This window comes from Diabrotica undecimpunctata, chromosome 2 (assembly GCF_040954645.1).
Source record: "Diabrotica undecimpunctata isolate CICGRU chromosome 2, icDiaUnde3, whole genome shotgun sequence".
Taxonomy (NCBI): domain Eukaryota; kingdom Metazoa; phylum Arthropoda; class Insecta; order Coleoptera; family Chrysomelidae; genus Diabrotica; species Diabrotica undecimpunctata.
In genome coordinates, this window is record NC_092804.1 from 134,751,714 (window position 1) to 134,770,866 (window position 19,153).

Genomic DNA, 19,153 nt, shown 5'->3' on the forward strand with positions numbered 1-19,153 from the left:
AAAACTTACCTGTTTGAATAAAATCTGAAGCACACTGTGATGGTATTGCTTTGCATGGTTAAGTAGGTACTTTAGTTTTTTTATACATTTGTTCACTTCCCCTTTAGAATTTTTGCTGACCGTGGTATAGAAGCAGTAGATTTTTTGTTAAATTTATTAGCAAGCAATCTTCCCATTCACAGGAATTTTGCTTATCACTTCTGTTTCTTTACATTCTAATTATTTTCTATGGTTATTTACCAATTCTACCAATCAAGTAACTTTACTTTCAGTAAAGTTTACATGCCAACGTTCGTTTGTTCGTTCATATTAAATGTAAAAAACACATAATTAAGAAATCAACTTATTTAATATTGAAACATAATAATATGTAGATACTTGTTACAGTTATAATGTATTTAACGAACTAGAATAATTCGCACGATAAAAACAAAATAACCTAACCTCGTTTATGTCAGGCAGTACTCTGAATAATGCATTATGCATTCACTGTATCTATGTGCAAATGTAACTACAAACTTCGGAGTTAATCCATCTAACAAGTAGTGGTTAAAATCTTGGTCAAATTAAATGTGCTTAAGCGCCAACTTAGTACTTAAAAACTAATTTAGCATAAAAATATTTCAGTGACCAAACATTACATAAGTTAAGCCAGCACTGAAAAACCGGCTCTAAAAGGTAGAAAAATTATAAGATTTGTGACAATCCCACAAAAATTAAATATTTACAATGGTTTAATTTTATTACCGTTATTGGAATCACATTTTTAATGAGACACTAAAGATATAAACTTATACTGGGTTTACACATGCAATGATTTGCTGGCAACTGTTTAACGTTAGTTGAACTTTCGTGCTAGCAAATGTTTACACATACCTACAATGAAATTTTGTCTCGCAAGTCTCATTTGTTAAGTGGAACGTGTTGTGGCTATAGGGAGCTCCTTGTTTAAACCATCGAGTTAGAATCTATGGAGAAGCTATGAGCATATTAACGTGTGTATTAAAAACGGCGTAGGTAGGCGTGGCTAACGATGATACCAATATGGCGGTGGGATCATGGCCGGACTCAATAATATTAAAACTACTATAAAAATATGACTAGTTATTCAGAAGATTTAATCATAATCTAAAAAAGTGCAATACTTTTTTAATAAACTATGATTTATTTATCCCGTGGTAAACACTGAAAACACGATATATTATAAATAAAGATAAATTAATACAGTCAAATACTATTAATTTATTCTCCGAAGTACGGGCCATTACTTTGTTTACATATTTGTATACAAACCTGTAGAACGTTAGTCCTGAAGATTTTTTATTAACATTGCTTCTGCTACTGCAACTACGTTGAGAACAAGAAACCATTATTATGCACTATCACAATATATTATTACAGTTTCTATAAAAGTATTATAAAACTAAAAATATTCGAAAAACAACAAACGTAAACAAACATATACGATCTGTCAAAAGTCTCAAAACAATCTTAACAATATGGCTAAAGTGAGGTCGTTTTTGGTCACGTGATGCCCTCTCCATAGATTCTAACTCGATGGTTTAAATGGTGTTTAAATGTCAACTGAACTGGTTCGTAGAAGTTGTCGAGTAGTATGGATTACTCGGAGACAAACGTTAGGTGGTTCCACGAATCTTGTTAGACAACTTTCAATGGAAGATCCTACGTCGTTCAGAAACTTTTTACGTATGACGATGGATAATTTTGATTATTTTTCACAGCTCCTAAAGGTCGCATCATATTGTCATGCACGTATAGTTTCCGGTACGTAGCGTTTCCAGTCCAGTAATCAGACTGCGCGTTCACATTTTCATACATAGAACGTCTCAGTTTGGTGCGGTGAAGATGTGTTCTCGCTTTTCCAAATATTTTTTTTCATTTGCATCATAATAGCATTAATCATTGTATTTATACAAAATTTTTTCACCGCGTACGAGTTCTATTAGTTTTTCGAAATCCGTTTTAACTTGTACTATTAAACTGTAAATATCAAACCAAAGATTATTTTAAAACAAAGAAGGGGTATCGCTTTCGTGCAAAAGTTCTAATTATTTATCACTTTCGTGTTTAATTGTCACAAAGCAATAAAAACACATGCCTAAATGACAAAGTAGCCTCGAAAATTATTTTTTAAATACTCTGTATCAAAGTCAAACAAATACCTAAATACAACGAGGGGAAAGCGACGGACTCCTAATTTAAGTACATTATCCGTATCAACAGGTTTCGACTCGTTTCGTAGCGGTCGGCATCCGTAAAATATTGTTTTCGAATATACTGAACGGAAACGTAAGGTGTCTGATACGATACGTTCCTTACAGTGTGAATTGTTCATGTATAAAACCATTTAAATTATATTTTTCGGTAACTAAACGCTACGGGCTGGAAACGCAACCTTCATGATAATATGCCACGATCTTAACACCATATTGAAAAAACGAATACCGCCATGACACTTTATCTAGGGGGGACTAGGGGACACTTTATCTGCCAGATTTAAATTGCAAGTAATAATAAGATATTTATTAAGGTTCTGAAACTAGTTTCTTGTGGCATGGTTAAGTTAAATATTATGTTTTTTTATAAAATTAAGCCACAATAATTGGTTGTGATTGTGATGAAAATTACATTTTTAATTAAGTATTGTTTGACGTTACGATTTCCACCGCAAGATGCTATCGACCACCGCAAAACAAGGAAATTTCGGTGTGTAAATCTCATCTGTACCGGTTCTTCACTTCTTGATTTTTTAAATTTGTATTAATTCCAATGTGTGTGCATTTTGTATGGAACATGTTTAACTTGCAATGGATTTATATACATCTTCTTGTAAATTCCTTTTTTTATCATGAATTAGAATGTGCGTTCTACAAACAAGGATATTGTTCATAACATTCTAAGAACTAAACAATTTGTGCCAAAGTCCACTTTTTCCTCATTGTAAAAGAACTGGTAAAATAGACACAAATGTAGTCTTGCCACCTGATTACTTGTATGCATGGAACAAATTTACATTTGCATATAATAGTGGCGCCAGCCGAATACTGTCGCATGAATCGTACTGGCGAATGAAAAGTTAGAACGCTCCAACGTTTTGGTCTATGCGTGCTCTGGTACAACTTGCATGCCAGTAAAGATTTATATTTGCATTTTTTTATAGCACAGATGCCCACGACTACTGGCTCAATATTAGTAAACATTGTAAAATTTCATACATTCCTTTAAATATGACTATAATGATAAAATTTACACTGACAAAAAGTGCGTTTTGTAAATATAGTTAATAAATCAACGAAGCATTAAATTTACGTAAAGATTGCTTCGTACTTAATAAATATAATAACTTTCAAATTTGTTTTAATACTGTTTGCATAATTTTACTTTTTGCTATCTTTTATTGTCGAGGTCATGTTTAATAACAGTATTTCAGTATATATTGCAAAAACTATTACGATTTATATACCCTTACATTTATCTATGTGTACTTACGTACCTACTTTTTGTGTTCGGATAGCTTCTTAAAATCATTTACCGTCAATATTTTGCCACTTATGTTACCTTTTCATTATGTTTTTCATTAAATAAAGATGAGTGCATTCTTGCCTCAAGTAATGCTTCTTCTTCTCTCTTTCTCTCTCTCTCTCTTCTTCTTATTCCTCACCTGATTTCAATTTCTGAACTGGGTTGATTATCTATTACAATTTGTGCTCTTTGACTTCAGTAAAGGAGCCATTTTTTTGTTTAGTATTTTAGTATTTTTAGTATTTTTAAGTCATTTGTCTATGTTTTTTCTCTTTAGAATTTGGATTAATTTTTCATGTCTTACTCTGTCAACTGTTTTTTTTTAAATAGATATAACAAACATGCATATCCACATTTATCTCCATGCATTTTTGAGGTACCACAGTAAAAGTAGTGGTTCCTTGTTCCTTTTTGAATTCACACTGACTATCAAAAATACCTATTCCTTCTTCTATTTTTTTATTTATACGACCATGCATTATTTTTAAGAATAATTAATGTAATTAATTTACTAATTAATAATAAGTAATTCTTATGGTTCTGTAATTCACCACAGTCACATCTGTCCTCCTTTAAATACCCCTTTCTTCCTCTTCTAGTGTCGACTTTTCTAACAAAGGTTGGCTATTACCATAGCAAATGCATCTCTATCTTCTGCGTTTCTCAAAAATGTGTATTTAATTCAGTTCAGTTGCTGATGGTTTTCAGCCAAGATATTCGTCATCTGTCAGTACTACGATTTCATTCCAATTTAATTTTCATAATTAACTGGAACAAATATACTGACTTTCTTCTTTAAGTAGTGATCAAAAATGAACTATGTTTTCCCATTCTATGGAACACTATTTCATTCGGAATATAATCTATCTATAATATTGATATAAGGTTGAATGCTCGAATAAATGAACTTTGATAAAATGAAAAGGCAGACATCAGAGCACAGTTTATTAATCAAATCTTACCCAAGTACTTTCGCTTCCTAGAGCATCTTCAGGGGCATCTGAAATAACGTTTTCCAAGAATTGTTTTTTTTTATAACTAAAGAAAATCAATTAACTTCGACAAAAAACTCGAAGTTAAAGGTTGATAAAAGTTTTTATGTGATATAACGTTTTAGAGTCTACGGGAGGCCTAGGTTCAACAATGGACAAATATAGGCTAATTGATGATGATGAACGTTTTAGACTTACTTCGTCAATTTTGGCCTATCCAACAAACTGTTGACAATTTCATAAACATATATTTGTACATTACACTACACTACACAAGAACAAAGAGTTTAAATTTTTAAAAAAAGGCGAAGCTACATTATGGTTGGCATCAGGAGAGAGAATGGCTCCTGGTCTTAACGGAAATGTTAAAGTGACATGTGACATATGACAGCTTGGATGGGCAGTCACAATCATGGTGATGTGATCTGCACATTTTAAAATTCTGTGAAACTAAGCATTGATCAAAGGTCTAACTGACACTACTATAGGAAATCAACTCACACTCAAACATGTCTATAATAATTAGGGTGTTAGTTTGAGGGCAACTGAAGTAGACGTAAAGTATGAATGCAAGAATTAGACTAAATAATCTATTAGACAATGGGTGGTTGACTACAATAAAAGGGTCTACCAAGCGCTATAAATACTGTAGAAAAGAAGAAATTTAACTATGAAATTAAAATACTAAAATTAAAAATCAAAATTGAAATCATGGATTTACTGGAAGATTTGGAGATTACAAGGGAAACAAATAAAAACTCTCACTATCTTAATACTTAAATTAATTTAAATTATACTAAATTTAAACCTGTTTTTAAAAACTTTATTGCAGCTTCACCTTGTGGAGGTCCCAGCTCAGCTGTTTAGACTTTCTGCACTGAGTATATTCATTAAGAATTTATTTATTTCATACTTTGATTAACATTACTATTTTATTCTTCAATAATTTACAAAACTAGCTTGCTCAGGTTCAATTGATCTATAGTTGGCGTTGATATATCTCCATATCTCTGCGTAATTTAAAAATATCATCTCCACAGTTGTATATTTTTTCAACATTTCCCACTGTTGGTCAGTTGATCTTGAGTAATGCGTTGACATTTTAATTTTATTGTTCTCCCATTGATTGTGGGTTTAACTGAACTACTTGGAATATACCCCATTTATACACTTTGCCTTCAATTTTGATTTTTAATTTTAGTATTTTAATTTCGTAGTTAGATTTCTTCTTTTCTGCAGCATTGATAGCGCTTGGTAGACTCTTTTATTGTAGTCAACCACCCATTGTCTAAAAAATTTTTTAGTCTATTTCTTGCATTCATACTTTACGTTCACTTCAGTTGCCCTCAAACTAACACCCTAATTATTAAAGACAGGTTTGAGTGTGAGATCTGGATTATGCAATCTACTTAACATATTCTGTATAATTTCATATTTCATCAGTTGATTGCCTATAGTAGTGTCAGTTGGACCTTTGGTCAATGCTTAGTTTCATAGAATTTTGAAATGTGCAGATCACATCACCATGATTGTGACTGCCTATCCAAGCTGTCATATGTCACATGTCATCTTAACATTTCCGTTAAGAGCAGGAGCCATTCTTTATCCTGATGCAAACCATAATGTAGCTTCGCCTTTTTTTTTAATTTTAAACTATTTGTTTTTATGTAGTGTAGTGTAATGTACAAATACAGTAGACTCCCTCTATAACGAGAACTGAAATGACAGACTAATTACCTCGTTATAAGCCGATCTCGTTATATCAGACAATAATAATACTGTGCATACATATGAATCTGTAGTTTTCTAAACCATTAACTTCCTATAGTGAAGCCATTCGGAGCAATATAAGATGCTAATGAATATTGTTTGAATGGCGTTTTTGAAACAAAGTTATTTACTTTTATTGTCAATGAAATATATTAAAACATAAAAGAGTTGTTTCCTTTTATTATCAATGATATACGTTAAAACAAAAAATCTGTACTAATATTTTTTTCCAACTACATAATGTATAAAGCGTATTTTCAAGGATAAAATAAACTATTGCTTCTGCAATTTTAAGAACTCATTTTTAACTGCTTTAAATGGTCCAGTATCATTCTATCATATTTTCTAAAGATGTGAAACAGTTGTATTTATTCATTGTAAAGAAGTTTATTGCGGGCTGCAGTTAAGTTTATTGAGGGGCTGTTTGAAAAGGTATTTATTTATAGCCACGACCGACCGGACCAAAAACGTAAAAAACACGTTTTTGGATCTTATTTTATCTCGTTATAACCAAATTTGCCTCGCTATAGACAGTTATAGTTCAATAGAAATTTCGCGGGACATCTAATGTATCTCGTTATAAGCGAAATCTCGTAATAACCGTGTTCGTTATAGATGGAGTATACTGTATATGTTTATGACATTCTCAACAGTTTGCCGGATAGGCCAAAATTGACGAAGTAAGTCTAAAACGTTATATCACATAAAAACTTTTATCAACCTTCAACTTCGAGTTTTTTGTCGAATTTAATTAATTTTCTTCAGTTATAAAAAAACGTTTCTTGGCTTATTTCAGATGCCCATGAAGATGATCCAGCAAGCGAAAGTTCTTGGGCAAGATTTGATTAATAAACTGTGCTCGATATCTGCCTTTCCTTTTCATTTGATCAAAGTTTATTTATAACGTTTTTAAAAGTCTTCTAAATGCCACATCTCATAAGCTAGATTTTGTATTTAGTTAGCAATAACTGTCCAAGCGGCGGCCCCATAAAGAAGACCAGAGTGGATACAACATTTTACCACCTGATAAGTAACAAAGCCTGTTGCTTATAAAATTGCTGTTAAAATAGAGATTTTTTTACTTAATTTTTATCATTGTGCTATTAAACTGGTCAATAGTCTTTGGAGTTCTTGAGAAACACAAAGTCAGGTTTGAGGTCTTTAGTACAGTTGGCTGAAATCCCAACCTTTATCCAGTTAATATATTACGATTTATGATGTTCGTTTATGAAGTTTAGGTATTTTGGTCTTATGTCTTATAAATTTAGGCCTTTTGTTACTTTTGAATGTAACAGCTTCAGTCTTGCCCAAAGATATTACAATTATTTGTACTGTTACCTACTGATATGCTACCTCACATTTATGCAACTTTTTGCTAACATACTGATTGTGTAGGTAGTAAACGCACTTATGTTTTTGGAAAAGTTTTTTATTAGCCATTTTAGTGCAGCCAATATTTTGTTCAATGGGACAGTTAATGCCGTACCATCATCATAAATAAAGCTTCTCGTTCCAGGGTGGCTCGGTAAATGATAAATGGCAGCTATTAATACAGTTTTCTGAGGTAGGCCATTATTGCATTCCGTTGTAGACTTTTTTCGATTGTATACCAAGCACATTAATCCCAAATCCTTGGTTTTATATACACATTTACTAACAATCTTTAGTAGTTAACAGTGTCATAAACATTGGTCAAGGTAAACGAAGCCAATCATTACCTTTTTAAAAAACACTTATGATATGATGTACAAAGTTTAAGAAATATTTGAGCTATTTCTAGCTCTTAAATCCAGAATATTTAGCTATCAGCTTTTCATTAATAGTAAAAGACTTTCAGTCATTTGTTTAAAAACTTTAAAAGACACACCAAAGAAACTGGCTGATAGTTTTTGGCTTTGGTATTTGGTATAAGCTTTTTAAGGATAAGTGTATCATGCAAATTGTTTCTTTATCAAAGTTCTTGATCTGTTTTATCCGAATGTCATCCAAGTTGGCTGCTTTACCAGTTTTCATTAAATAAATTGCAACTTTAGTTTTCTTTGCCTTTCCAATGTTTTTAATTTAGTAACATATGTGCAATCTGGTAAGGTGTTATTTTTGTTATGTTTTGTTTTGATTTTGTAGTCATTTTTTAAGTTTTTTAACAGTTCCCATGCACGGCAGCTATTCCTAGCCATGTCTCATTTTTCCAGCAAATTGCTCCATCTTTCGGTTTTGTTAGTTCCAATACAAGGTTCTAATAGCAAGGTTCTTTCTTTTTGGTCCTACTAACAAGCAACACACATGTTCAGTTTAATCATTTCCAAAACTAAAATTTTAGTATTTTCAAAGTAAGCAATAAATTTACTCAGTGGTGGTAAGCCCCATGACGCGAGTAAAGCGACTACTACTACCACTGTTAATTTTACGTGATTGTCCCCGTTTAGTAGTATCCTGGATAGGTCGCAAAGCACCTTGAAGGCTGTTGAAATAAAGCCGGTGTTGCTGAATCATAGGTGAGAGATTCTATCTGGATTTTGTTGTTCTTTCCAAATTTTATGACTGCGTGTATATTTAGGTCCAAGTGTGACAGAACCTGTGTCTCTAGGTACTATTGTTCCTTCAAGTCGTTTTTACGTCTACGACCGACTTTGGCACTAGTTTATTGCACTATAGTTCTGTTATTGGTCATTTATTTGCGCTAACGGTCAGGCCTCATCAGCTTTCGAGGGACAGCTCTATCATGAATAAGCCTGCGTGTGAGATGATACAACTCCAACTCGTCCATTATTAGAAGATACAGAATGACAAATGAGGTGTCGAATAAGAGGATGTAAGCCAAAGATGGTACTAAAGGTGAGAAATTTTTTCTCGGACTTCTGGTTCAGAAGTTATAATCGGAATTAGGGTTTTAAAATCACCGAAATAGTACAAGCGATATATTATTCGACGTACCGTACGTCCAACATATGTACCTCTACGACGTAGTACATATAGTTTTAAGTGGTCTAAAATCATTTAAAAACATGTGTCTTGTTGTGTAGTTTGTAAAATTTTACTCACGATTAACTTAAAAAATATTGAATTCTCGAAAAAACTCTAAAGAACATTTTTTTGTTAAAATTCCAAAAGCCCATATTTTCACAGGGTAGATTTTCATTTCTGAGCTATTTCTTACCTACTGTGAAAATTTCAAGCAAATACATAAATATAAAAAGAATTCTGCGCAGAAAACCGTCATGTCCTGGGCTATATATATAAAACATTTTTTTAAATAAGAAAACGCTTTTAAAACCATTGATCTAAGAATATTAAAAGATAGGTAATTAAACTTTTAATGGTAACTGTTAATTACACAATTACCAACTTTATGGATTTCGTAACCGTTGTTTCTTATACAGAAACAATTAATGCTTAAAATTGATTTCTGTACTTATAAATTCTAAATAAGAAAATTATTATTTATAGAAATTTTATTGTTTTGCCACAATAAATGAAATTTGTAACGGAAAATTTCATCGCATTTTACATTTAAATAAAATAAAACTGTAATATTCAATATTTTAATTATTTATAGCATTAATACAAGCTAGTAAAAGAAACAATCATAAATGAACATATATTACAGACGCAATAGCTGTGTCGCATTGTTACAAGTCAAAACTTGCATCAATCATGTTCTCCTTATTTATTTCTTATAGCAGGCGTTTGCATAATTGGTTTCTTTAAATTCTTGGTGGTTTTCCATAGTATGTATTTAGTACTAGAATCATTTATTAAGTGTATCAGGAATTCGATAATGGATTCATTCTTAAGTTACCTACTCTCTTTTTAGTTGTGAGGCAAGTTGGTTTACTTTTGTTCTGTCTTGTGGTGCTCTGGTTAGTTACCTTTTTTCTTGCTCCTAATTTTTTGAAGACTAATTCCAAGATTTTCTTAATGTAGTTTTTTCCTTTCAATCTTCTTAGTAGTTTAGGAGTATTTTTCCAAGTTGCTTGTTGAATACCGGTATTGAATTTTTCCACCTTAGCGTCCAAGTCTTCTTTAGTTTTCAATGACACTGCTCAATCAATTCTTTCTTTAAGTGTAATTCTAAAGCTGGCCCAGTCCGTTTTATTGTTGACCAACACAAAGTTGTAAGGCTTTTGAAAAATATTTTCACTAATAGTTAATATAATGGGAGTATGTTCCTAGTTGACTTCTAAGTTCTCTTGTATTTGTATATAATTGCTCGATACGTTTTAATGATGTAGAAGTCTATTAAATTAGGAATTTTAATGGGATCTGTGAGAAAAATTTCTTTACTTTTTATGTTCAGTCTGTGGTTTGTTTCGCGACTGTGGTAGATGAAAAGCCGCAACTTTTGTCTTTGTCGGATTTGGTTAATGGCTCCATTTTTTAGAGTGTTTGTTAATAATATTGTAACGAAAATATTTTGCCTACCATAGGGTAAGACTATAAGGGGTAGAAGATTGGGGATAGAACTTACTGGGGGCGAAGATAGGACAAGCAAAACAAATCGAAACTTATGCGGAGGGCACTCAGGGTTTGTTAGGAGAGCTTGGTTCGTGGATAAGTAAATGACAAGTGGTTTGGATTGGGGCAACTACAAAAATATTAAACAATCTCTTGGGGCAAATAAAACAAAACACAGAAAGCAAACAGGAAACACCTCTAGTAATTTAAAAAGGACGCCACTTCGAGGTGCCTAATTATAACTATTACAACAACTAGTTGTAACTAGGGAAATAATTATTAGAAATTCAGAACATATCTTTTTCAAATGAAACTCAAAAAAGGGTTAGTTAATAAAAATAAATAAAATGTTAAAAAAAATTTAACATTTATTGTGTCTTACCACAAACAGTTATAAAAATAATGACACAAATTACTATATAGATTAATAGTTGCAGAGTACAAGAATAACAAAAAAACTTACATGTGTCCTAGCCGTTTACAATTTCTGTTGCTACAAAACTTACAAAATTGCTTGGAGGTTAACCTTCTTTAAAAATAAAATAAACTAAAGTCAAAAAAAAATAATAAAGCGAGCTGTCTTATGTTAACATTAAATTTAAAACAGAAAAATTAAAATGACAGCTAAAGTCAAATACTAAAATTTACAATTTTAAATATTACAATTTTTTAAATTTTATTATAAGCAATATATTTAAAAAAAAATGTCTGTCTTTATTTTAAATTTAAACCCAAAACAGTTGCCTGGACTGCACTGGGGTTTTACAATAAAATTCTGGAACTATAACTGGAACTAAATAAACTACTTCAGGAACAAAACAGGAACAGCGAGATTGAAGAAGCACTTATGCAACTTTAGACTGGACTTCTTAAAAAACAACAGGAAACTGGAACATCAGAATTGCTGCAGGCGACACAAATCTCTTAAATACTTTTTTAACCTCCTCTGTAACTACACATACTTCACACTTTACTTTACACCGCTACAATTTCCATAAAAAGGGGCAAAAACAGACAACTTTACAAATTCGACGAATAAATTTGGATCCAGACCTAAGCCGACTGTTTTTTACAGCGACTCAAGTAAGAATGACGAAATTATCTTTAAAATTCATTCGCACAATCTTGGCATAAACAAAACATATAAACTGGAATATTTATTTGAAACGCAGAATATCCTAAAAGAGGCTTCGATCAAAGAATACCGACAAAATACGCATCTTGCGAAATATAAACAAACTATGAAATGGTTTACATTAACTTTGGCGACGTAAAGATTAATTGGAAGAATTCGGTGTTTTAATACGTACGAATGGGAAATGAAATACACTAAGATTATTCTTTGATACTTTAACAAATACGAAGGGATTTCAATACATATCCAAAGAATTTTCAAATGTTACAATATTTAGATCGCCTTTTAGAATAGCTTGGACTTTTTAATGTCTCTTTATTGTATACCCAAAGTCACTAATATAGTGGGAGTGTCTGAGGTGTAAATGTTGAACAAAAGTGCCGAAAGAACTGACCTTTGGACTAAGCTTTTGAATTTACTGGTTTTCTCAATAACCCTAATTTGAAATAATCTGTTGGGTTTTCTTTTGGAAGCTATTGTCAATAAATAGTGTTAAAAAAAAATTAGTTACTGCCGTCCTTGTACTATCTGATAGTAGTGTCTTTGCCTGGTTTGCATATTACGATGACTTTGATTTATTTGAATAGTTTAAGGAGCTTTTGCGTTGATATTATCTATTTCAAGAAATCTAAGATCTGGTGGCCATATTGCATTTGGTGGATTAAACATATTAACTATTGTGATTTTGTCTATAACGGTTGTCGGTATAAAAAGTTCTTGAGATAAGTAAGAGTGTATGAAGCTACCATTTTTTATGTCTGTTCTACAATAGTTAGCAATCTCATATTGTGATTAAGTAAGGCTACTAATCTATACCATATAATTTTATCTCGCTTGTTTATCTGGAATTCGTTAGCAGTGCAGGAATTTTTGATCACTGATTGCAGCTGAGCTTAAAACACTGCCACCATATAATTATTTAATACTGAATTTAAACGAAAGTATGCTGCGTTTGGTTTCTGCTGACATAACCTCCTAGGAAACCGTAATTTAATATTTATTAGAGAAAGTCAACAAGAACACGTAATATCTTCGGATCAAAAATATGTTTCATTTTTCTGATAGAGCATTCTTCTCGTGCTGGATACTGTTATGACAGAAAAATTTAAAAATTATTTTAATGCCCACTAACTATTGAATATTATTATACCTACATGTGAATCTTTCACTAACAATTACTGTTATTGTACATAATAATACTGCGACTAGTCTTATCCAGTACGAGTGTCTAACAGTAGTTATCTAACATTATGTGCATTTCAAATAGTAATTTCAATCAAGGTATTGAGTGTATATATTTAATATTATAATTATTAGATAATTGTAATAACAATGGTGGACACACCTATATTTTACACCTACATGAAGATTAAACCCTTTTTTGGAAAAACTTATGTCTCCTGGTTAAAAAATTATGTAAAATTTTTCTTAAAAACTATTGGAAATGCATCATCTATTTGGTAATGTGAACTTCATTAAATATACAGTGTAGGTAAAACTTTATGGTCGGTATGTAGCTTACGTGAGATGGAGTGAGAAACACCTATTTAAAAAGAGAGAGGTATATTAGGTCAGCCCATTATATCGACGAAATAGCGTTAGTGGAACTAAGAAAAGGGAGAAGTTCAACATTGCCAAACTTATTGGTTTTATTTGACCTGTTGTCTTTTTAGCATTTTAACAACATTCTAAGATAATCAAATTTGGGCGAATTGATTTAAATGGCAACTTACTATTTTTTATTTTAAATTTGCCACAATTTTTCTTTACAATAAGTTTAATTTAACATTTTGATTTCCACTTCGGAAATTGTTTTATGTAAATAAAATTTATTAATGTTTCGTATTTTAAGTACGATTTCCGAATTGGAAATCTAAACATCAAAATAAGCTTATTTTAAAGTCACATTGTGCCTTATTCGCAATAAAAATAATAAATTGAAATATCAAACCACAATAAAAAACCTTCTTACAAAATTATTTGGCAACCTCGAGCTCTAAAATAAAGACGTTGAACTACGAACACAGTTTGTTTCTAACGAGAAAAACAGTAGAGGTGAGTCGTTGACGTTTTTATCGTTAATGAAACTGAACTGCTTTTCGTAAACAAGTAACAAGTTGAAAAACTAATAATTAAAATATTTAAGCGAATACATAAACAAACATGCTTTCTTGAATCAAAGAAAAATACTGAAATACTTTTAACAGCTTTTCAAATTTTTTTGTAGTTGATTTATAACTAAGTTTTTCTTTGCAAAATTTGCATACAGCCTTCTCACTGTTAATGTCTTTCTCAAAGTGATGCCATATAATACTAACATCATTACGCGCAGACATGTTAAACACACGATTAGTTAGTAAAGTAAATATTTAGTACTCACAGAATAAATTCACATTTACGTTAGACAACACACTAACTCCAAGTAAAAATTTAGTTTGCTGAATTATATAAAACGTGAATCGGGGGCTCCAATGTGTTAATATTTCAAATTAAAAATAATCGATCATTGAAAAATTCAGAACGTCGAGCATAAAAGCTGCATCTTCTACAAATGTGCATTTTTTGAAAATACAATTATTACGCTTGTACTAGGTAAATGATTTTAACTAAGAAAAATACTTCTTAATTGAATATTTAAAATAAATAAATCCTTTAACGAATTATCAATAAAGATTTCAGCTTCAGAACTAGTTGGCTTCCCAGTGAGAAAACGTAGATTCGTTAACGACAAATAAACGGTTAAATAAAACAGTTCGGTGATTCAACGCTCATCTCTACAGAACAGGAGTGATAATATGTCATGCGTAATCACGGTAGTAAGTTGTTCTTTCATAAAGCATAATAGATAAACACAGTCCAGTAGGTCAGTATTAGTAAAGCATTATGAGGGAGCAGGTGTATTGTATTAAATTTAAACTGGACGAAAAATTTACGTCTTTTAATTAAAAATAAGACATTATTTGGTATTTTCCAAATAATATCTTTGAAACTATTTTCGTTAAGATTTTTTGGAGGTATTAAGTATGAAAATAAGAATTAGTTCTATAAAAATGAAACAAAAAAGATAAAATTAGTATAAAATTTATTCTATAAAAATGAAATCAAATAAAAAATAATTCCTACTGTTTAAATTAAAATAACTCCAAACAATTAGAAATTCTATAACAAATTCTTAGGTAATTAAATGTTCAAACAGACCACCAAGTTGTAACAAACAGTAACCAAATCTATTATACAAAGCATTCCTCATGGCGTTGAGTTCATCTGCCGATATGTTTTGGCTAAGTTGGATTATCTTTTCCTTTAGTTCCTCCAAGTTAGTGGCTCGCTCGAACTCATGCCTGTACAATTTTGTTTTTAGCATCCCCCAAAAATAAAAATCTAGAGGAGCTAACTCAGGTGACCGAGGGGGCCATTTTATTGTACCGTCTGTACTAATGACACGTTCAGCAAAAATTAACGATAAATAGTCTTTAACGACTTTTGCATTATGTGCAGGACAGCCGTCTTGTTGAAACCAAATTTCGTTGAAGTTAATTTGAAGACGTTAAAGTGCAGGAATAATTTGATTTTGCAGTAATTGGAGATATTTGACTGCGTTTAAATTGCCTTCAATGAAAAAAGGACCAATAATATGGTCTCCCAAAATTCCAGTCCAAACATTAAACTTTTGTGGATACTGCGTACGCACAGACACACTCAAATGCTTATTCTCCTGAGACCAATAACGTACAGCGGATGAATTATGTTTCTTGTGAATTGTGAAGGAGGACTCATCTGTAAACAAAATATTTTTTAAAAAATTATTATTTGCATTGCATTTTTTCATCATAATTTCACAAAATTGCATCCGTTTAAATTTATCATCAGGAAATATTTCTTGAGTTGTCTGCACTATGCACAAAGTTTTTTCTATAGGTGTTGGCCTATTTTCAAAAGCCATAAAAAATAAATTGATAGTTTCTTGTACTGAATTGCCCCCAAACTACCATTTTATTATTTGTACCCGTTCTTCTGTTGTATAAACAGTCGGCATAATTATTTCTTATCTTCACACTTACAAAGTTACCTCCAAAAAGAAATACATAGCTGTCGACAGGTGGCTTCTCTCGTCTCGACGAATGGCGATGTTGCTAAAAGTATCTTATATTATTCAAAATTGGGTTACAATTTCGTCAAATAAAAATGCGAATCTGTAAATTTTTCATGGATTTTAGAAATTTTGGACCAGTATTTGTGTCAATTAATGTTTCATTTTTAATATCATCATTAAGTTTTGAATGGCAATATAACCGCACCACTGATCGCCAATTTTTTAAATCAATTCAATGTTTTAATTCAAATATGTGATAAGGCAACCCTGTCGCGTATAAGCTAAGCTGGATCGGAAATTCGCAAGACGTTCGTTAATGGGCGTGTCTAAAAAATGGGAAGGGGAGACCAAGGGGTAATATATTTGTTTTCTTTGTCTATTAGCTGAAAATATGATTTTATATCTGTGTTAGATATCCTGTTAAATTCTACCATACCGAACATAAAGTTTTACCTACACTGTATATACAAAAATCAAGTTAAATATCTACAGAGTAGTCTCTTAAATCACCGTTTTGAAGTCTATATTTAAATATAATCCATTATTATTAACAACAAACTACGAACGTTATCATTATAATGAAATTACATAACTCAATAGATCATAATTATATGCAAATTTTTATCATATCTGTTTTAATTTTACAGGTGCTGTTGTTAGAAGCTGGGGATGAAGAACCACTTGTCGCAGATGTTCCTGCATTTGCCCCAATGCTGCAAGGCTCTAGTATTGATTGGATGTATGAGACGCAACCTTCACCAAAAAGTTGTCTTGCTAGGGACGAGGGAAGATGTACATGGGCCAGAGGCAAAGTGATGGGTGGATCTTCAACTATAAACTACATGATTTATATTAGAGGTCACCCAGAAGACTATGATGAGTGGGAATATATGGGCAACCATGGATGGTCGTATAAAGATGTTTTGCCGTATTTTAAAAAATCTGAGGATAATAAGAATCATGATCATAAAAAAATAGATCCTCATTATCATGGAGTAGGGGGCTATCAAACAGTCGAATTTTTTCCTTACCAAGACAAAAATACCCTTGGACTACTTCACTCTTATGAAGAACTAGGTCTACCAAAAGTTGATCAAAATAGCGAACACCTTATCGGTACTATGCTGTTACAACACACCACAAGACATGGTGAACGACTAAGTACAAATGGAGCCTTTATAAGGCCGATTAGAAATAAAAGAAAAAACTTAACTGTTAGAACTAACGCCCATGTTACGCGAATACTAATAGATGAAAAAACTAAGAAAGCGTACGGTGTAGAATATTTTAATAAAGGGAAACTTGTTCAAGTAGTAGCAAAGAAAGAAGTCATTTTGTCAGCAGGAACTATTAACTCACCGATATTATTAATGTTAAGTGGCGTGGGTCCAGCAAGTCATCTGCAGGAAAATGGAATTAAAGTTCTTAAAGACTCAGCTGTAGGTTTCAATTTGCAAGATCACACTACGATAGATGGTGTCGTGTTTGCTTTAACTAATCACACTGCTACACTGGTCGACGAGAACCAAATGAAAGCAGATACATATTATTGGAAAAACAAAAGAGATGGACCATTAGCATCAACAGGTGCATTACAAACAAATGCTTTTATTCAGACAAAATTTGAAAATAGCCATGATAGACCAGACATTCAAATTTCTATTGACTCGGTCAATACAGATAATTTTTTCACTGATCCTATTCTCAGTTATAATACTGCAGTTTTACCATTGGCTTACTACAGTGGGATGATGGCAAGACCGATATTGCTTAATCCAGAATCAAGAGGAAGAATATTGTTAAACCAGTCCGATCCCATTTTCGGTACTCCTCTTATCTACGCAAATACTTTCTTTGAAGAAATAGATTTACTTAGAATTGTTGAGGGAGTAAAACAAAGTCTAAATCTTGAACGGACCAGTTTCTTTAAACACGCCGGAATACAACTTGTACGAACACCTTTACCAGCTTGTCAACATGTACCCTTTGGCACTGACGAATATTGGGCATGCATAGCCATGGCATATACCACTACTATTTTCCATCCTGTTGGAACATGTAAAATGGGACCTCATCATGATGAAAGTGCAGTAGTTGATTCTCACTTAAGAGTCTACGGCATCAACTCGTTACGAGTTATAGATGCCTCTATTATGCCTAAAATTGTAAGGGGGAACACGAATGCACCTACTATTATGATAGCTGAAAAAGGGAGTGATTTTATTAAAAAAACATGGTTAAAAGAAAAACATCATAACGAAAAATCTCACACGGCCAAAAGTAGTAGTAATTCTTTGTTTGATTTTGGAAATTTCTTTGAAGTCAATTTTTAAACCGCGATAGTAATTCTTATGTTATTTAATAGTAATATTTAAATTTCTAATGACTGTTTGAACTCTAAAAGCTGTGGTTGGAAGCTTTCGTATTGTTATTTTTTTTTTTATTTCAAAAACTATATTACATTGTGTACATTTAATATTATCTCGATACATTACAATCATGTCATGTACTACAATCGAAGCTTTTATTGCCATTGTAGTAACATTTCTTACAAATTTATTATTGACATTTTCCAATCAAATTCACTAAAGAGTTTTCAGAAAATAATATTAAAGTTTTAGTACTTGAAACGGAAAGGACAATATAGCGGTAGTTAGAGTCAGAAAACAAACTTGTTAAGTCATCTCGTAGACAAAAGGTGTTACAACAGGACTTCTTTCTATCGCCAACTCTTTTTAAAATTTATCTTAAAATACTGAAAAAGCCAAATGCAGCTCCGTCACATACAGAAAAAAATGAGGTTGGAATTATTTTATAATAATTTTTATTTGGTGATAGAACTTTCTTTGTTTTTCCTTGACTCATATAGTTTCCGAGCTGTTCCAATATGACATTTTCTGATTTTCCTTTCATTTTTCGATTTTTCTTTTCTTCTTAAGTTTTTGAACCTTCCTATTGTTGTCCTAGTTTTTCGTTGTTGCATGGTCCTAAATGCCTCGTTTTCTCATCTGTTACTTTTGCATTTTTGGTCAAACCATTCGTTTCTCTCTTGGTTTCTGGATATTCCCAATGTGCTTTCGGCTGCCAATTTCATAGCCTCCGTGCAGTTGTTCCACATTTTTGTGCTTGACTGAACGACTGTCTAAGTATGTTTTAGGGTTTATT

At 31.8% G+C, this 19,153-nt stretch overlaps 1 protein-coding gene across 1 annotated transcript in view; it reads left to right on the plus strand.

The window, feature by feature from the left end:
- LOC140434914 (glucose dehydrogenase [FAD, quinone]-like) overlaps positions 1–18,781 on the plus strand; it is a 47,028-nt gene extending 28,247 nt beyond the window's left edge. Inside the window, exon 2 of the mRNA XM_072523542.1 lies at positions 16,636–18,781. Coding sequence (XP_072379643.1) covers positions 16,636–18,321 — 1,686 coding nt within the window. The 3' untranslated portion in view covers positions 18,322–18,781. The remainder of the gene's footprint in view (positions 1–16,635) is intronic.
- The last annotated feature ends 372 nt before the right edge of the window (positions 18,782–19,153 follow it).